Source organism: Zootoca vivipara, chromosome 8 (genome assembly GCF_965207765.1).
Source record: "Zootoca vivipara chromosome 8, rZooViv2.hap1.1, whole genome shotgun sequence".
Classification (NCBI taxonomy): Eukaryota; Metazoa; Chordata; class Lepidosauria; order Squamata; family Lacertidae; genus Zootoca; species Zootoca vivipara.
This window is the reverse complement of record NC_142591.1, coordinates 54,663,791-54,684,708: the sequence shown is the minus strand read 5'-3', so window position 1 is coordinate 54,684,708 and position 20,918 is coordinate 54,663,791. Positions and strand designations below refer to the sequence as shown.

The 20,918-nt window shown below is 42.3% G+C and overlaps 2 protein-coding genes and 1 long non-coding RNA gene across 3 annotated transcripts in view; 1 reads left to right on the top strand and 2 right to left on the bottom strand.

The window, feature by feature from the left end:
* The window catches only part of CSPP1 (centrosome and spindle pole associated protein 1), a 63,601-nt gene extending 60,263 nt beyond the window's left edge, over positions 1-3,338 (bottom strand). The window contains exon 1 of the mRNA XM_088676360.1: positions 3,320-3,338. The gene's annotated coding sequence lies outside the window, so the exon portion shown is untranslated. The remainder of the gene's footprint in view (positions 1-3,319) is intronic.
* COPS5 (COP9 signalosome subunit 5) lies at positions 432-13,763 on the top strand. Its single transcript, XM_035125649.3, has 8 exons — positions 432-692; positions 2,615-2,849; positions 3,712-3,840; positions 7,211-7,276; positions 8,406-8,491; positions 9,843-9,954; positions 12,228-12,376; positions 13,381-13,763. The coding sequence occupies exons 1-8, from the start codon at positions 541-543 to the stop codon at positions 13,463-13,465; spliced, it is 1,014 nt and encodes a 337-aa protein (XP_034981540.1). The 5' UTR covers positions 432-540; the 3' UTR covers positions 13,466-13,763.
* Positions 5,976-20,918, bottom strand: part of LOC148684855 (uncharacterized) — a 19,316-nt gene continuing 4,373 nt past the window's right edge. The window contains exons 2-3 of the long non-coding RNA XR_015951683.1: positions 9,954-10,031; positions 5,976-6,312 (exon numbers count right to left, since the gene is read on the bottom strand). This is a non-coding gene — a long non-coding RNA (uncharacterized LOC148684855). The remainder of the gene's footprint in view (positions 6,313-9,953; positions 10,032-20,918) is intronic.

Here is a 20,918-nt window from a genome sequence, read left to right as displayed (position 1 = left end):
ATTGGGATGTCATGTTTTTTTAAAAAATACTGTACCAGAAACTCACTTTAAAATGTGGAGTAGTCTGCCCTCACAAATAAAAGGCAGGCTTTGCGATGGCAGGGAAGACGTGGATTTAATTTTTATATAATTTTACGCGTCTTTCCTGGAATTCAGACGTGGGGTGGGAATAAGTCTTTCAGGGCAGAGCGGGTGAAGGAGACTCCCAGGACGGAGGGCTGGGCTCGTGCCACGACGCCTCTCCTCGATGGGCAACCCCGTCCCTGCGAAAAGACTGGGATGGCCGAACTTCGCGCGGGAGGCTAATTCCACCATTTCTCGCTAGGGGGCGGGCGAGCCAGCTCGAGGCGTCGCGGAGCGGGCGGAACCATTCGCGGGGGACTCTCTATCCTCCCCAGCTCGCTTGCCCAACGCCTACACCCACTTCCGCCGCGCTTGGTTCGTTCTGTTGCGGCAAGCAGGCCGGGAGGCTCGACTGCCCGGAGGGTCTATCATCGGCTAGCAGGGCCCGGCTCGGCTCGGCCTGAGGAACCCGGTGAGATGGCAGCGGCCGGCCCTTCCGGGAGCGGGATGGCCCAGAAGACGTGGGAGATGGCTAATAACATGCAGGAGGCGCAGAGCATCGATGAGATCTATAAGTACGACCGCAAGCAGCAGCAGGAGATCCTGGCGGCGAAGCCGTGGACCAAGGAGTAAGTGCTCGGGTGGGCAAAGCGGGGAGGATCTGGGCCCGAACCCCAGTGCTGTTTGGTCCCGGGAGAGGAAGGGCGAGGGGCTGTGATGATGCACCTTCCCTAGATAGGACCTCTCATGTAGGACTTGGCAAGAAGAGGTAGAGGTGGGTAAGAGGACAGGTCAAAATGCAAAACTCTGGACAGGTGACTACCAGGGTGCAGAGAAGAAAGATTGCCTCTTGGAGATCTTAGAGAAGAAAAAGTAGCATGTCTTGACCGTTTGCAAGGTGGGATGAGCGAGGGAAGGCAGGGAGTCAAAGATAAATCCAAGGAAAGTAGAAATGATGGGTGAATGCCCCATATCATCACACAGACATGCCATGACTCCTTCATTTTGACACTAAGTGAAGGCAAAGCAGGGGATGGGGAATTATGAAATGGGAAAACAAGCAGCCTCCAAAGAACAAATGTTACTAGCAAATGAATCGTCTCATAATGTTGTATGCTGAAAAGTCAAATGCCTCTTCTGGGAGGAAAGAAGTAACTCACTCTCTTTTAGAATTCCCCCTTCTCACAGTTTTCTAGTTATTCCCAAATGTGTGAGGGGTCAAACAGTCATTTGATCTTAATTAAACAAACTGGTAGAATGAGGTTTCTGTACCTGGGTTTCTCATATCAACACAATTTACTGCTGTACAACATAGGTTGCTTGTTACATTAAAAGAGAAACATATTTTGTTCTTTTGAAATCTAGATCTATTTTATTAGTTTTAAATACAGTATTTATTTGCCACCCTATAACCATGTTCTCAGGGTGCCTTACAACAAATATAAAGGCAATTAAAATATGCATAATAAATCTATAAAATATATAACATTAAAAATCCATAGCTCTGGTGATAATGATTTTTTTTTTGTAGCAGGAACAGATTTTAAGGCCCGGAACAATGAAAAAAGGTTTTATTGAAATGACATCAGATTAGGCATGTGGTGAGCCTCTTTGGGGAGAGCATTTTATAGCCAGGGTACCATAAATGAAAACACCTTTTTGTCAGTAGCTACCATATGCAACTCCTGAAGGAGGACCGTAGAAGATCTTAAGGTTTAAGTAGGTGCATATGGGTATGTACTGTACTGTTGAGTATATCAGTAACCTCTGTGTTTAGCGAGTGCCTTTCTCCAGCTTCACCTGGTATGTCATCTATACCTGATCACTATAGTCCTTGTATTGATAACCAAGACTGAATTACTGCAATGTGCTGAATGTGTAGGGCTGGCCTTGGGCCTGGTACTGAAACTCCAGCTGGTGCAGAGGGCAGCAGCTAGACTGCTGAGGAAGGCAAATAGCCAACAGAATTTGACACCTCTGCTAAAATATTTGGCTGCCCACATTCTGCCAAGCTGGTTCAAATTTCTTGTACAATATTAATATCTAAACCCTGAACAAATCCAAGAGGCCTTACATCTCAGCTTGATCACTAAGATCACCCTGAGAAGTGCTGTTAGTTGTCCTCTTTGTTACAGATGCCCAACTTACTGGTAATTCAACTAGAAGTATTTAGTGTCCCTGGTCCAATGCAAAGATTCAGCAGGCATTCTCACTGCTAACTTTCAGATGTCTCTAAAATACGTTTTTATTAAGATAGTGCTTTGCGTTCAGTGATTTAAATTTTCCAAAGGTGGGTCAGTCATTTTTATTATTTTGTATTTTTTATGGTGGCATTGTTTTTTATTGCATCTGCATACTGCTGTACACAATCTTGATATTTTATATCTGGTTGATTTTTAAAAAAATATTTTTTATAAACAAAATCTTGTCCAGTATCTAAGTTTCAGGGTGAGCTTTCTTGCCTTAAATCGTTTATTGTGTTTTGCGTTTCTTCTTTTCCTTTTCTGTCATAATAGATATTGTTCTAAGCTCTTTTGTTTTTTCATTGCAGTCACCACTATTTCAAGTACTGCAAGATCTCTGCTCTGGCCCTCCTGAAGATGGTCATGCATGCTAGGTCAGGAGGCAATTTGGAAGTGATGGGCTTAATGCTTGGAAAAGTGGATGGCGAAACTATGATCATCATGGACAGCTTTGCTTTACCAGTCGAAGGCACTGAAACACGAGTTAATGCTCAGGCTGCAGCATATGAATATATGGCTGCATATATAGAAAATGCAAAGCAGGTAAAAAGGGAAGACTGATTTCCTTTTAGCAAAATAAAAAAATTCCTTCAGTAGCATGCACTAAAACTGTTTATAATCACATCTGGGATTGGAGACACCTCAATTTGTAATTTATGAACATACGTTGCCCTTGAACCCCAATATGCTGTCACTTATACCACCAGTTGAGTACAGTGGTACCTCTACTTACGGACACGATCCATTCCGGGGTGCTGTTCGCACACCAAAAAGTCAGTAAGTAGAGAACTGCTTCCACATGTGCGCGTGACGCAATAGAACGCTTCTGCGCATGTGTGAAGTGCGCAGAACACTTCTGCCTGTGCGCGCGGGGCGAAACCCGGAAGTATACACTACCGGGTTTGCTGCGTTTGCAACCCAAAAATCCGCAACATGAACCTAACGCAACTAGAGGTATCACTGTATACGTTTGGAACAGATTTAGTTCAGATACATTTCCCCCCTCTAGTTACCTTATTGAAGGGCTTCAATGTTCGTTGTTTCTTTATGCATATTCTTACTGCTGAATTTTCTCCATTTTATGTACATCTTAATTGTCTTAGAAATTTTAAAGAAAATAATTTCTTCAATTTAATTTCTGCTTTTGTGAAGTGAACAACAAGCTCATTATTTACAAAAAAATAATAAGCTTCTGGACTTCCTGCCTGGCCATCTGTTTCAAAAAACAATTTTGGAGTAGATGGGCTTTGTGTCTGATCCTGTAGGACTTTTTATGTCCATACATGGCTTAATTTTGAAATATCTGCAGGTTGCCAACTGTCCAAAAGAGGGCAGTATTCACAATGATTAAATTCAGTTTAACATGCTTTCTTCCCCCTTTTCCTTTTTTAAAAACTTTGGTTAGGTTGGTCGTCTAGAAAATGCAATTGGCTGGTATCACAGCCACCCTGGCTATGGCTGCTGGCTTTCAGGAATTGATGTCAGTACTCAGATGCTTAACCAGCAATTTCAAGAACCATTTGTGGCTGTGGTTGTAAGTATATATTGGAATTCAAGCAAATTAAATACTAAATAGAATTAGACAGTAAATTTAAGTTCTATAGCTGTGAAAAACTGGATGGCGTTTTACCTATTGCTGGGTTTTTTTGTAATCGGGTAACTCCTATTAAAAAACCGTTCACACTACTTGGAGACCTTTCTGTTTTTTATATTGGATGTCATTTCTTTTATATCTTGTTCTATTGGGCCATAAACACAGCTGCCCTTTTCATTTGATCACAACTGATTCAAGTCAATATTTGCAGGATCACTTTGTAACATTCTGAAAACTATGCATATACTGAATTGTTATTTGGGTGAGAACTTCTCGTTGATTAGTTGGAAACATGCTCATGGGAGCAGATTCTTATATTAAAACAAATTACATTTACATTTTAAGGGTCTTGTGTGCAGGAGCTAAAATGAAGAAGGATAAGGCTTCCCAAATTCCTTAACTCCTCTGCTGTCTGTATGGACATTGGAGAGTTAGGGTCCATTGCTCCCCTTTCCAGAGTTCCCCTGTTCACGAGAGAGAATTTTGTTACTTACACCATATGAAGCAGAACCAAGAATAGCTCTTGTTATTACCGTGTTTCCCCCTTTTTAAGGCGTAGTCATAAAATAATCCATAGCAGCATTTCTAAGCATTTGAGAAATATAAACCATACCCCGAAAATAAGCCATAGTGATAGGCTTATTTTCAGTGCGGAAGAGAGCACTGAGCTCCCCGAGTCAGCAGCAGCAACGCCGGCCGCAGCAGTGTTTGCTGAGTCCTTTCTTGCTTTTGGGACTTGGTTACTGTGCTGGCTTGGGATGGTGTGTGTGCAATTGCTGTTGCTGCTTCGTGTTTTTCAGCTGGATTCTCTGGGTTCTAAGCACTTTCCCCCCCGTTTGTTTGCGAAGCAGCACTCGGCTGCAGCCCCTGCCTCTCCCTGCGGCTGCAGGAGGCTGCAGTTGATCGCTATCTCCTTTTCCATTTCTTTTGTCTTTGAGCACCCGGCCCCGCCCCCTCTCCCCTTCGTGGAATGAAGAACGGAGTTTTAGCAGCATTTCCTCATTATAAAAAAAAGGTCAGGAACTTTTACTTTAACCTCAAAAATGGGATATTTCCTCTCTCTAAAAACAACTCTGACCTGAACACCAATAAAACGGGGGTAGATCACCTCCAGTTTATAAATCCGCAAGTAGATCGCAGTCTCCTGGAAGTTGGGCTCTATACTTTGGCTGATTGCAAGCCTTTGCATCTTTAAAAAACAAAAACCATGCGCCTCTCAGTCTTAATTTTCCTTTAATTCATCCCCCTATACCCTCCTCCAACCATTGCCTCCTTCCATTACTTACCCCCCTCCCTCTCTCCCCACTTCCCTCACTCCTGTGTGATCTCATTTAGTCATATACTTGCTTTTTCTGTTGTGTTGTCTATTTTATATTTAATATTATTACCCTTTATGATGTTATTTTTTCCCTTGCGATAATTATTTATTTTTTATCTTTAACTAACTTTCCTTTCCATATTTTTCCATATATAACTCAACACTTTCCCATTCCTTCTTAACTCTTTGGATAGAGTGGCCCCCCCCATTATTGTTGTTAATTTTACAATTCCTGGATTTTTTATGGAATCGAACAGCTCGGGTGCTTCAGAATGTGCCTTCTGTTGCTACAGGGCTATGGGGCTTCACTATTTGACCCCCCCCAGGTTGGGATTTTTAAAGTAGTTCTGTGGGTCCCAGGGCGCAGAATCACCCCCGATCCTTTTCTCTTCCCCCCTGACTTTGGAAGGCTGTGCTTCAAGGGTGATACCAGGGGTTTTTTAAGACCTGCGCCTCTTAAGGATTGTTACGGTCCATAACTTCCATTACTTTCTAAAGTGTTGGGGGTTTAAAGCACTGCCACCCCCACCCCACCCTGCAGGCACTCGGAACTGGCAGCGCCAACAACGCGCCCAGCAGCGCGCAGAAGAGAGCACTGAGCGTCCTGAGCCAGTGGGTCCCAGTTGCACCAGCACTTTTTTTTAAAAAAAGACACCCCCTGAAAATAAGCCACTGTGTGTTTTTTTGAGGGAAAAAAGTTATAAGACGGTGTCTTAAAAAAGGGGAAACACGGTACACTTCCTCCTACAACTAAGACTATTTTCAAGATAGTCTTTAATCAGGAGAACCGTGTGTATATAAATCTACAGCAACAAAATTTCTAGACTTTCAATTTACATTGTGGAATGTCCACTAGAAAATAGTTGTAAAACTTTTAACAAATTGGGGTAGTAGCCAGTATTTGCTCAAACCTCTCCATTGTGGGCAGCTGTGTCAAACGGTGCTACAGTAGAGAAAAAGGGAATCATTCAAAATTGGGTTGAAGAATCTTGCACCAATGGAACAGTTTCTTCTCTTGATTTCAGGTAATTCTCTCATCATATTGCAGCCCCATATGAAACTTCACACAATGTTCAGGAGGTTTTCAGGAGAGACTTTATTGGAAGCGGGAGAGGAGACAAGATTAGTTGTGCGAGCTTCCATTCATTCATGCAACCACTGAGTACAGCTCATAGACCTTTTTCACTGCTCCATTAATGTCATAATCTAAACCAAAGTTTTTTCTCTCTAATTTCCTCAAGGAAATGACAGCTTAAGCCACTAAACTAGAATCTTTGATTTTCTACGAAAGTCATATTATATTGATAGTTTTTGGACAGGTCCTAATCCTTCTACTGCAGTGTTTCTCAACCTTTTTTGGGCCACGGCACACTTGTTCCGTGAAAAAAATCATGAGGCACACCACCATTAAAAAAGTTAAAAAATTTAACTCTGTGCCACCCTATATTATAATTATGACTGTAAGAAACACTTGCCAAATATTGCTTTCCAGCGGGTCAGCGCTGTGTATTGGTGGCCGCCAGGCCCGTTTGCACTGAGCTTTGGGAAAGAGGAGGAGAAATATTGCTTTCCGGCGGGTCAGTGTAGTTTATTGGCAGCCGCCAGGCACGTGACAATGCAAATCGCCCTTCTCGTCGCCGCACGTCGCGGCACACCAGCCAGCGTCTCGTGGCACACTAGTGCGCCGCGGAACAGCGGTTGAGAAACGCTGTTCTACTGTAAAGGAGGATAATGTGATCAGAATTATGCCCTTGATCTACAGCAGCGATGTCCAACCCTTTCTCCCTAAAAATAGCTCAACAACTTTTGCCTCTCCCCCCTAAAAAAAAGTTCCTCCAATGTCACTGGGTAGATCACTGCCAGTTTTTTTAATACTGGGAGTAGATCACAGTCTCTTGGGAGCTGGATGTGCCTGATCTACAGTTAAGAAAATGGTGTTCAATTGCTTCTTAAAGTGCATTTTGTACAATAACTCTCAAATGCATTTTACAGATTGATCCAACAAGGACAATATCTGCAGGAAAAGTAAATCTTGGAGCTTTTAGAACATATCCTAAGGTAACAATAATTATATAACCAAATGTATATGATGTAAGGATCCATGCTATGGACTTATTTTATTTATTTAACAAAATGTATATACAGATTGATTGTAAAAAAAACCATTCAAAATGCTTTACAAATGCTTTATTGATAATTAAAATTATCAAGCATCAAAAATATTCAAAAGATTGTTAAAATCAATAGTAGCTAAAATATATAAAACAGATGTACTGTAACTTCTGCAGGTCTCTGTAGGCTTGCCTAAACAAAAATGTTTTCAGCAGTTGCCAAAAGAGTACAGTGAAGGTGCCTGCCTGACGTCAACAGGCAGGAAGTTCCGAAGTTTAGCTGCTGCCACAATAAAATAGTGATTTCTTACAAGGGCAGAATGAGTATTATGTGGCACCTGTAATCGTGCCGGGTCCACATATGAGAGCAGTGTACTGGGCATATCTAGGGTAAGAGAATCCCACAAGAAAACTGGTCCCAAGCTGTTAGGAGCTTTGTATACTAAAAGGAACACTTTGAACTTGGCCCTGTAGCAAACTGACAGCCATTGCAGATCTCTGAACAGAGGTATTATATACTGACATGGTCTCACTTCTGTCAGCAACCATGCTGCAGCATTCTGCACTAATTCCATCTTCCAAATCAAGTGCAGGGGAAGCCCCATGTAGAGCGCACTGCAGTAATTCAGTCTTGGAGTCACCAATGCTTGAACTACTGTAGTCAAGCTCTCCTGGTCCATAGTTTTCACAGCTGGGTAAAAGGCACTTTAGCCACTGACACTATCTGGGCCTCCAGTGACACAGCTGGATCCAGAAGCACCCTAAATATATATATACCTGTTCCTTTAAGAGGAATGCAACCCTGTCCAGGACAGGCAGTTGACCAGTTTATCAGACACAGCAACCATTACTCATCCACAATGCCTCTGGGTCTTGCTCAACTTATTTACCTGCATCCATCCCAACAGTGCATCTAGACACCACCCCATGGCCAGCATGGCCTCTCCTGATTCAGATGTTATGGATAAATGAAGCTGAGTATCATTGGCATGCTAATGGAAAAATCTGGATCTGTTTATATGAAAAGATGTTGCCTTACAACTTCGGTATCATAATTTTGTTTCTTTATCCTTCAGGGCTACAAGCCTCCTGATGAGGGCCCTTCTGAATATCAGACTATCCCACTTAATAAAATAGAAGACTTTGGTGTGCACTGTAAACAGTAAGGAATTATTTCCTCATAGATAGATTTCAAAATGTTTTCCAGCTTGGAAAGAAATTTTTGAAAAGATTTGTGAAATTACCCAAGGCTTCCTGGATATATTTTTTTTGGGGGGGGGGATGTATGTTTTCCTTTTGAAACAAAAAGAGGACAGTTGCTCACTAACAGACAAGAGGTTGAATCCAGACTTCCTCTCCGAATTGAGTTTTTCTCATGGAATACTCTACTGGAAGAAGGGGGAGGAGGCAATTTTCTCCTTATTTCTCCTCCCTGTAAACCCAGGTGCTCCCTAAAAAGTTGGTCCAGAAGTGAGGAGTACTCTGTAGAACAGCATTCCCAATGCAATGTGAGGAAATTTTATCAACAATGTGTTGCTTAAATGAGTTTTAGTAGATAGAAAAGTTGTCCTGGGCAGTTTTTCCTCAAGAAGCATTCAACTTGATAAAAGTTTCCTTGCAACACATTGAGAATCATAATATGCAGCTGTCCACTATTTTGTTTTTGGATTTTTCTATGGCTGTGTTTATCCCCTCTCCACTTCTGTGTAGGTGTTTGTTTTGCCCTATTCAAAGCTCGGGGGAAGGGTTATGGTGATAGTTCAGTATCCTTTTCCACAATACAGTCATTCTGGTATACGTTTTGAGCATAAGACTACTGTGCGGCGCTTTGTGGAACCAAGGCATGATTGATATTACAGACGTGAAATGATCCCTTAAGCAGTGTCATACTGGATACAGTGGACTGTTTTAGAACAGAGGTAGAGAACCTAGGGACCCAGGTGGCGCTGTGGTTAAACCACTGAGCCTAGGGCTTGCTGATCAGAAGGTCGGCGGTTCGGATCCCTGTGACAGGGTGAGCTCCTGTTGCTTGGTCCCAGCTCCTGCCAACCTAGCAGTTCCAAAGCACGTCAAAATGCAAGTAGATAAATAGGAACCGCTACAGCGGGAAGGTAAACGGTGTTTCCGTGTGCAACTGTGGTTCGCCATAAGCGGCTTTGTCATGCTGGCCACATGACCTGGAAGCTATACGCCAGCTCCCTCGGCCAATAATGCGAGATGAGCGTGCAACCCCAGAGTCGGTCACGACTGGACCTAATGGTCAGGGGTCCCTTTACCTTTACCTAGAGAACCTATGGCTCTCCAACTCCTGTCATTCTGGCTGGGGCTGATGGGAGTTGGGAGTCCAGTGGCATTTGGAGAACCACAAGTCTCCCCACTCCTGTTTTAAAAGGAAATATGATCTTGTTTCTTGGTCACATTTATATTCTTGGGATTTGCCTATATTTGAGAGTTTTTTTAAATGTAACATTTCATTGTGCAGTTCATGTTCATATACTTTTCTTGCAAAACAGGTATTATGCTTTAGAAGTCTCCTATTTCAAATCCTCTTTGGATCGCAAGTTGCTTGAGCTTTTGTGGAACAAATATTGGGTGAACACACTAAGTTCATCTAGTTTGCTTACTGTAAGTATCTTCGTGACTTTTAACCCTGATCAGTAGGGGGTTCCAAAAACAAGCACTTTGGAGCTTCTTTCTGTAGGCTGGAAGATAAAAGGAAAGTGGGAACAGAGAGTTATATGGGAGTAATAATAATATTATAATAATTTATTATTTATACCCCACCCATCTGGCTGGGTTTCCCCAGCCACTCTGGGCGGCTTCCAACTGAATATTAAAAACAATACAGCATCAAACATTATAAACTTCCCTAAACAGGGCTGCCTCCAGTTGTCTTTTAAAAGTAAAATAGTTGCTTATTGCCTTGACATCTGCTGGGAGGGTGTTCCACAGGGCAGGCGCCACTACTGAGAAGGCCCTCTGCCTGGTTTCCTGTAACCTCACTTCTCGCAGCAAGGGAACCGCCAGAAGGCCCTCAGTGCTGGACCTCAGTGTCCGGGCTGAACAATGGGGGTGGAGACGCTCCTTCAGGTATACAGGACCGAGGCCATTTAGGGCTTTAAAGGTCAGCACCAAGACTTCGAATTGTGCTCAGAAACGTACTGGTAGCTAATGAAGATCTTTCAGGACCGGTGTTATGTGGTCTCAGCAGCCACTCCCAGTCACCAGTCTAGCTGCCACATTCTGGATTAATTGCAGTTTCTGAGTCACCTTCAAAGGTAGCCCCACATAGAGCGCATTGCAGTAGTGAAAGCAGGAGATAACTAGAGCATGCACCACTCTGGCAAGACAGTCTGTGGGCAGGTAGGGTCTTAGCCTGCGTACCAGATGGAACTGGTAGACAGCTGCCCTGGACACAGAATTTATCTGCGCCTCCATGGGCAGCTGTGAGTCCAAAATGACTTCCACGCTTTGCACCTGGTCCTTCAGGGGCACAGTTACCCCATTCAGGATCAGGGAGTCCTCCACACCAGCCCACCCCCTGTCCCCCAAGAACAGTACTTCTGTCTTGTCAGGATTCAACCTCAATCCGTTAGCCGCCATCCATCCTTCAACCGCCTCCAGACACTCACCACCTTCACTGGTTCTGATTTAACAGAGAGGTAGAGCTGGGTATCATCCACATATTGATGAACACCCAACCCAAACCCCCTGATGATCACTCCCAGCGGCTTCATGTAGATGTTAAAAAGAATGGAGGAGAGGACGGAACCCTGAGGTACCCAACAAGTGAGATCCCAGGGGTCTGAACATTCATCCCCCACCACCACTTTCTGAACACTGCCCAGGAGGAAGGAGCGGAACTACTGTATAACAGTGCCCCCAGCTACCAGCCCCTCAAGACGGTCCAGAAGGATGTTATGGTCGATGGTATCAAAAGCCACTGAGAGATCCAGCAGACTTAGGAAACAGCTCTCACCTTTGTCCCTAGCCCGCTGGAGATCATCAACCAGCGCGACCAAGGCAGTTTCAGTCCCGTGGTGAGGCCTGAATCCCGATTGGAAGGGATCCAAATGGTCCGCATCCTCCAGGCATGCTTGGAGTTGTTCAGCAACCACCCACTCAATCACCTTGCCAAAGAATGGTAAATTTGAGACTGGGTGATAGTTGGTCATAGTGGCCGGGTCTAAAGATTTTTTGTAAGAAGCGGTTTAATGACCACTTTTTCAGTGGGCCTGGGAAAGTTCCCTCAGAGAGGGAAGCATTCACCACCCCACAGAGCCCATCACCCAGCCCTTCCTGGCTTGCTTTTATCAGCCAGGATGGACAAGGATCAAGAAGACAGGTGGTTGGTTTCAGCCTGTCCACATCCTTGGAGGTAACAGATTGAAATTGATCCCATATAACATGACTAGACAGGACTCCAGCACTCTCCCGCCCCGTCCCTGCTCCCACGGTGGTGTCTACCTCCTTCCAAATCTGAGCAACTTTATCTGCAAAAAAACTTTGCAAAAGCATTGCAGGAGATCTTGGGGTCCCTACCAGGCCCGATGATGAAGGTGGTTCCGATAGATTGCGAACCACCTGAAAGAGTCTCCTGCTGCTGTTTTCTGCAGATGCAATAGAGGTGGCAAATAAGGTCCTCTTCGCCGTCACCATCACCACTTGATAGGCTCAACGTTGAGCTCTAACCCATGTCCGGTCCAATTCAGACAGAGTAAACTTTAAAAGAACTAAAGTGCTTTAAATGAATTTTAATTACATTATTTCCTCATGCACAAAACAAAGTCAAAGTGGTTGTAAATGTTTTAAAAGTGGTTACTTCCTCAACATACACTGTTCCAATTAGAAGCATTAATGGCAGTTAAAGAAATGTAAAATCTATCTTCCAAATGCAGAATGCAGACTACACCACTGGGCAAGTATTCGATCTATCAGAGAAATTAGAACAATCAGAAGCCCAACTGGGTCGAGGAAGTTTCATGTTGGGTTTAGAGTCTCATGACAGAAAATCAGAAGACAAACTAGCCAAAGCAACAAGGGACAGGTAAGATCTTCTCTTTAACTATATGATTTCAGAACATAAATTATATGATTATTAATTAAAATCATTTTAATCACTTCCTGTGGGTTGTTGTGACATATCACTTGCCAGTTTCATGGATTACTGTGTTTTCTTTTTAAGTCTTTGGAGCTACTAGATGTTCCACCATTCCATTTGTTCCACAATTTTTCTTTAGAATATAAGCTTAAGTAAGTATGAGGAGAGTTTGACACAATGGATCGATAAGTGGATCTGTGCTGCAACTACACTTGGAATACTATGTCACCTCAAAAAGGTTAGAGTAGAGTTGGGAAAGGTCCCCCCCAAAAAGACAACCAAATTGATCAGAGGGATTGAGGGTCTTTCCTATGAAGAAATGTTACAACATTTGGGGCTTTTCAGTTTAGAGAAAAGCGAAGTGAGAGGAGACATGATAGAGATATATAAAGTTAGGCATGGTGCAGATAAAGTGGATAGAGATGTTTTAGCATTAGAACTCACAAGTGAAGAGAGTTTTGGTGTACCCATGTCCTGCTTTCAGGCTTCTCACAGGCAGCTGGTTGGCCACTGTGAGATGAGGATGCTTTACCAGATGGACCATTGCCCTGACCCAGCAAGCTTCTGTTACGTTCTTTAGTGCATGCAACATGCAACTTCAGTGTATATTGAGACAGTATACTACTTCTCCATGTATCTGTCTTAGATCTTTAAACTGCTATTGACAAAGTACAATAGCTGACATTTCTTTTTCGTTTTAGATTTGAGGTGTCAGACACATAATGTCTGAAATTGTATGTTTCCATATAAAGCATGTTTGAGTTTACCTTTTAAAACAAACAACAGTTCAGTCAACTATCAGACGCTGTGTCTGCCTTTTCATAACTGGATGGTTGTAGAGATTCATGGGGTTATGGGCACCGTGAGCTTCTTAGACATCTGTATAACTTGTAATATAGTGACAGAATTGCATTTAGCCAACTTTAAATTTATGCCTTTGCTTTCCCCAGCTGCAAGACCACCATAGAAGCAATACATGGATTGATGTCTCAGGTTATTAAGGACAAACTTTTTAATCAAATTAACATTGCTTGAAGTATATCACCGACCGATACGTATCTTCAGAATGGAGACAAACATACCTAGTTGGACTTGTTCAGTTGGAGCTGAAGCCAGAATGAAAATCTTCAGTTAATCTGTTGTACTTTAAATCATCTCTACCACCTCTTTGCTCAGTTTTAAGAACAGTGCTCTAAAATTTATTGTAATCTGTTCTTTACCATAAAGTTTTGGTTGTTGCTTCAAAAGAACAATAATTGTGACTGTTTCTGGATTTTGGAAGTTTAGAATTTATCTCTTTGTCAATCTGCAATAAAGATCTCTTTAAAATGGCCAGCTGCTTTTTTCATTTGCTTTGTTTAATTTTATCTCTGAAATTTATCATTCTTTCTCATTCCCATGTAGAACTCTTGAGCCAGAAACCGTAAATTGTCCCAAGTTTAGACCAAGCAACCTCAGTGCAAAAAACACTACAATATGTCTCTGGTATATTATCTGCTCTGTACATGTCTTAGAACAGAGTTCCTTCTTGAAGCTCAAACCTCTATAATACAGACACAGACAAACACATTTGTGAACATGCTAGCTGTGGTTTTGCCTTGAAAGCCTGTCTAATTGTTTTATGTAGACTCCATAGGCTTGTCTTTTCCAAGGTTGCTTTGCACTTCTAGTCACCAACTTTGTTGTGTGGATTGCTGCATCTGTACTGGAATAGTTTTTAAGATGTTTTTATTGCTTTGTTACTTGTTTGCTACTTTGGGCTCCTTTGGGGAGAAAGGTGAGGTATAAAATTTTAAAATAATGCTGTAGGGCATGGGTTGAGAAACAACATTCTACCAGCAGTCATGGTGAGACTTCCTCTGGTATCGCTATCTGTTTCAGAACAGATTAGAACAGAAGCAGGGGGGGGGGGAGAGGATGAGTAAGACCCTCTTGTGCAAGCGCCTCAACTGGATGTAGCCCCCTTCTTCTTCTTCTTCTTCTTCTTCTTCTTCTTCTTCTTCTTCTTCTTCTTCTTCTTCTTCTTCTTCTTCTTCTTCTTCTTCTTCTTCTTTTACATTGGGAATAGAAAGATCTCATAATTGGAACATACTTTTAAATAGTTGGTTTCTGAAATTATTGAAGCGTCCATAATTCCTCTTAGTTGTTGCTCTTTACCTGTTGCTCCAAAGCAAACTAGCATCTTATTTTGGTCAAGCCAAGGGATGTAAGTAAGCTGCTCACCATATAAGCTGAGCCTATCGCCCTTTCATAGGGCACAGATAGAGGTCTGGGCACCCATGTCTATCAACTTTCTTCTGTTCAAGCATAAATACCCTGTAAGTGTATAAACTGTCCCACAAGACTAGTTTATTTCCTGATTTAAATACAGTACTACAAATTTAAAATGTGGTCTAGTCTTAAGATTTCAAGGAACTTAACTGATAATGTTTGAATCAAAATGTAAGTGATTGGTGCACTGCTGAAAAAGGAAGCCACTTTCACTGAACGGTATTGTTCTGCAATGCATTCTCACTGATTTGAAGGTACTGTATCACTAAGATATGCTGGAGGTACTATACAAAAACTATTCCAGCTTGGAGGTTCCTTGTTTTTAAAATCAACACAATGTCTAGCCAGTTTTTATTCTGAACAGTCACAATATTGCACAATACAATAGTACAATGGTATACAGTGAAAACCTTTTGAAAATAAGCATGACAAGGCTACGAAGCTTGGAATTATTCTCAGTGTTTCACAGTTTGAATATGGTATGTTGCAGAGATAAAAGATTACAGGAAAACTGTGTGAATGATATGATGCAGATGTAAGAATCATGCATGCACAGGAATTCATTTATGCTCCTGAAGTCTGCACTGTGTCTAAATTCATTGTATAAACTTAAGTGAAAACATACTGTTTACCTTTCAGCATTCTTCCATATTTCTGGATTATTTTAAAGTTAGTTAAACTGCAATGGCAACTTTGGTGAGCAGGAGCAATAGCTTTCTTGAGTAACGAGTTACATAAAACAGTGCTACAACTGCACTATTGTTCTCATATTTTGTATACATTTTAAGTATGAATGTGGATGCATTTGTAGACACACACATTGTATGTTTAAGACTTAGCATTGCTCCACATATTTACTCATCAATACTTTTGAACTATCCAGTTCCTCCATAAGTATATAGTACATTGCTTTATAAAATGACAAAAAAAACCCACAACAACCCCCTAGACTCATCTTCCAAGTTCAAGTTGTTTATATGATTTGTACTAAACCCGCATGATGGATGCTGTAGATTTTCTGTAGTTCTAAATGTTTTAGCACAGCTGACTGAGTGAAGGGAAGCAGGGATTTACCTGGAATACTTCTATCTCATTGCTCTGTCTGACTTAGGCTTTTATCATTATGCCGGTGGCAATTTTCTTTTACAGAAGATGTAGATCTGGGTGTCCTAGTGGGAGGTTATACCTCTGAGGCAGTTTGTGTAAAAGATACATGCACGCTTACTGGTGTGCTGGCAAAACCATTTTTCCCTCTTCTTTTTTTAGGACCATATTAAAATGGAGACAGGATGAACAGCCCGACCTGTTCTACACTGTTTTTCAATTGTACTATTTTATAGTATTGATTTTATTGAAAACAAAATATAAAATACATAATATTGGAATGATGACCTGCCTTAAGAGTTGATCTCAGAAGTAAAAAGATTGTAAAGGTGTCTGAAAATGAAGTGTTACACATATGGATAAAATGGATTAAAAATTAGTCTTTGATTTTCCCCAGGCTGCAGTTTTGCACAATTATGTGCAAACAAATCCTGCTGAATACAGTGGAACTTACTTTTGAGTAAACATGCATAGAATTGTGCTGTGAGACTGAGTATCTTAAAATTGATCACATTAGATGTGTAGATACTGACACAGAACTAAAAAGTTTAGCACTTGGTTTTTTTTGCATGTTCATAGCTACATGGATCACAGCAAATACTGTGTTTAAGGCAGACGGGATATAGAATGTGTTGCTGTACTTGGAAGTCACAAAATCTTATCTCTTCTTGCATTCAGATCTACTAAAATTCCACTCTTTAACCAATGCTTTATTCAGAAGGCTCTTCTAGTGCCAAACTAGACGACATTTCAGCACCAGCCAAAGACCATTTTATTTTCCCAGGCTTTTTAATTGTTGCTTTTAAGCTGTTTGGTGCTTGATAATTCTGCTTCTTCTATATTTGCTCTTTTATACTGTGATGTTTGAATGTTGTTTTAATGTTTTTGCTTTAGTATGTTTTGTTTGTAATTTTAATTCTTTTGTAAGCTGCCCTGGGAACTTGTTAAGGGTTAGAATATAAATCAAATAATAAATAAAATATTTGATACAAATGTCTCAAAATGAGCTTGATAACAACTTGTTTTAAGTACTTGGAAGAAAGAAATTGCTGAACTGTATATGATCATATCAATGATTAATGGCTTTACTGTAGATCCATTATATATATATATTTGCCGAGGCATAGGGACAACCAACATTGGGGAGCCTCTTGTAAGCTAAGCAGCATTCATATTTATTTTGGAGTTAAGTACTATTATGCTGAACTTTGAAATGACCTAATAAAATGGAAGGCAAAAAAAAAATCCTTCAGGGCACATTTTGATTAACTACATTCCCATTTTTCATTCATATTAACAAAGAAAGTGGTTCAGCTTTGGTCCCTATTCTTTCATCATTCATAATGGAGACAAATGAATTGTTATGCTCTTTGATTTTATTATAAAATTGTCAGGGGTTTAGGAAAATGTCTGTGTGTGTTTTTAAATACTGGTTAAGGTTGGTGGGAGTTGTAATCCAAAACATCTGAAAGATACCAAGCTGGAAAGGCTCTTGTGGAATACCCTTCAAAGACCTGCACCCATAGAAATGCACTTTGCACCTTCTGTGTCCTTCCCATTGTGTGTGTGTGTGCGTGTGCGCGCGTGTGTGTCGTGCGTGCACAGCCACTGATAACCTTACATTCAGTAACGTAGTGGAGTAGGAACATCAGCAAGACACCTCCAGTACCTTTTCATAAGAGAAGTGATGACATATTCTGCTAACACAGTATTTGTCAGTGGTGTAAGCTTGGATGGTGGGTCTAGCAGAGAGGTCAGCAAACTTTTTCAGCAGGGGGCTGGTCCACTGTTAATCATACCATGTGGGGGGGGGCAGACTATTTTTTTTTGGGGGGGGGAGAACAAATTCCTGTGCCCCACAAATAACCCAGAGATGCATTTTAAATAAAAGCACACATTCTACTCATGTTAAAACATGCTGATTCCGGGACCATCCACAGGCCGGATTTAGAAGGCGATTGGGCCAGATCTGGCCTGCGGGCCTTAGTTTGCCTACCTATGGTCTAGCACAGGGGTCCCCAGACTTACCGGCGTTTGGGCCGGTTCCCACCGCGCCGATCGCGCGGCGGGCCGGAGGACGGGGGAGCGCGCGCCTGTGCGGGCCGGGGAGTGCGCGGCGGCGCGCTTCCAGGGTGGAAAAGCGCCGAAAATCCGTTGTGCGCATGCGTATGGGCCTCCCCCGACCCGGAAGTGCACCAGAAATGACCTCTTCCGGGTCGGGAAAGGCCCATACGCATGCACACAAAGGATTTTCGGCGCTTTTTTCCCGACCCGGAAGAGCGCTGCCGCGCTGCGCGCCGTAAGAGCGGGCGGCGGGGCGGGCGGCGGGGGTCGTCGCGGGCCGGATTGGCAGGCCAATTGGGCCGCATCCGGCCCCCGGGCCGTAGTCTGGGGACCCCTGGTCTAGCACATTTTGGTTAAATAGGCTAGACTCAGTGACTGACCCAAGCTCACTCTGCAAACTTCATGACTGATCAGGGATATAAACACAAATCTTCACAGTCATAGTCCAACATCCATGAAATACTAATAAAATGGGTGTTGTGCTATGTATTTCTGCTTTTTTGGAAATATTAGTACAGCTTACTGTATTTTTATTCTCTTAGGAGCCATAGATATGGACTTCTTTAGGGTGTGACTATGGGGTTTGACACACGAGCTCCTGTACTTCAAATTGTAACATGTCCAGTGCATAGCTGCCAAGTTTTCCCTTTTCTCACGAGGAAGCCTATTCAGCATAAGGGAATTTCCCTTAAAAAAAGGGGATAACTTGGCAGCTATGGTCCAGTGGTATGCACATCATATATAGGTATTAGCAGGGAAGCCCAAGTAATCAAGGCAGTTTCATATGAATAAAGATGAGCTAATTTGGGACATGCACTATGTAAAATAATGTATAAGAATAGTTTTGGATCATAATGGAGAGGAAGTGCATGAACCCTTTGAGAGGAAATTATATTGTTTTAGAAACCTTCATTTTTACTGAAGTCTACATTCAACTCCTATGTAATTCATCTATCATTTCCTGTAAATTTCTCTGTTTTTTTAGACTCAGTTACCTTAGCACTTATGTATAACAGCAATGGCATTACTATTAAAAAGGAAATTAATATATGCATTGCATGCAGTCTTTTGTGATTATAACCATCTGCATTTCCCCCAGTTGTTGAAAGTAACAGTCATTCATTTGATGTATCACTTGAATTTGGATTTAAACAAATACATTTAAACTAATGCAGTTTTACTGCTTGTTGTGAAAGAAAGATGTTTGCTGGATGCTAGTGTTTTGCTGTGTTCTATAAGAAAAACAGGAATGGGAAGGAAATGTTTACAATGTGGTGCCCTCTTGAAAACACTGTGTCCACTGAATTATCCTAACAAATGTTGTTTTTCAATAGATATTAAGAGCTAAATATTTTATTTATTAAAAGTAATGTGTGTTTATGTAAAGTAAACATTGTGACATTTACCTCTATTGGTGTATGTGCCCATTTCCTCTTACGCAAAGACTGAGAGAGACCAGATCGCAAGAGCTATGCATAAAAATCAGTCCATCTGAGATTAAACAGAGCGAGGGCACCACTCTGGGAAAGTAGATATAGGGAGAAGATAATTGGTTTCTATGTTACTCTTGTAGATAAAATGGGTGCAATGACAACATTATACACATGGGCCAGGTGCAAGAAAAAAAAATATGGGTTTTCCTTTTTTATATCTCATTCTTCAGCCTGGGGAGGAATCATGTATTGTTTCTGTTCTACTTTTATCTATATATATAAAAATGTAAAAATCGTGAAATTCCGTTCGACACTTTTCTCCGTAACCGCTTGACCAATCGTCCTGAAATTTTGACACAACGATCCAGGCCACTCCTAAAGCGTTGTTGGGGGCAAAAATCCCTCAAATCGCACACCTGCCCAGGTACAGACCTGCTTTTCCACCAAGTCAAACAGCGCCCTCAAGTGGCGTAGTACCCTCCTCCACCCCCTCCCTTCCTGAGAAATCTAAGCCACACCCACAAACCAAATGACATCATCATCAACCAAGCAACTGAAATACACCAAGGCAGCCATTTTATCTAGGCCTTTGTTTTAGGCCCCTGACAGGCTGACAGGCCTCCACTAGGCCCGGGGAGGGGGATAACCCACAGCAACACACTTGGGGGCACGGCAAGGGGTTTTACTTTACCATTTAGCAACACTACCCCCCCAAAAAAAAACCCACCAAAGAACCAACATTGCCAAGTGGAGGTCGGGGCCTGCCTGGGGGGGGGGTTTGCCACAGACCGCAGCACAGCCTTTGATTTATGTAGGCCCCTACACTGCAAGGGGTTTTTACTTCACAATTTACCACCACTACCCCCCAAAAATCCACAAGAGAAAAATAAATATGGCTTATTTTATGGGTATGTCTTATTTTAGGAGAAACAACTGATTGTAACTGATTGTCTTTTTCTTTTTTAAAAAAAACAACCATTCACTTTCTCTCCCCAGTTTAAGTCCTCGGATATTTGCAGTGCACCCCACCCCACCCCATTTACAATTCCCTACCTTCCCCATGCCACTTCCTGGGGTTTTTTATGGAACTGAACAACTCGGGTACTTCAAAACGCACCTTCTGTTGCCAGGCCCTTGCAGGGCCAGACAGAGGCGCGGCCCAGGTAGATAAGATAATGTGTCCCTGTTTTTAACCCTTTTGTTACTTTTTTCATTTTACTGATTGTGAATATGCTGACCAAGGCCCGCTTTGGATTCGGAGGCCCGCGCCAAGTGGCCCATATGATCCCCCTCCTTCTGTCTGGGCCTGTCTGCTGCTACAGGGCTGTGGGGCTTCGCTATTTGCCCCCCCCTCCCCGGGTTGGGATTCTTTAAGTAGTTCTCTGGGTCCCAGGGCACATCATCACCCCCGATCCTTAATCTAAACATATAGAAATGTTCACGATGCGTGTGCAGGGGCCAATGTATGGAGATACAGGGGGGAGGGGGCAACAGAGGGCTCAGACAAAAGTAAATACTGGGAAATGGAACCCAGAAACTGACAGCTCCTTCTCCAAGGATGGGGGCCAATGTAGGAAGATACCAGGGGTAGGGGCCAACACTCCCCAGGAACAACA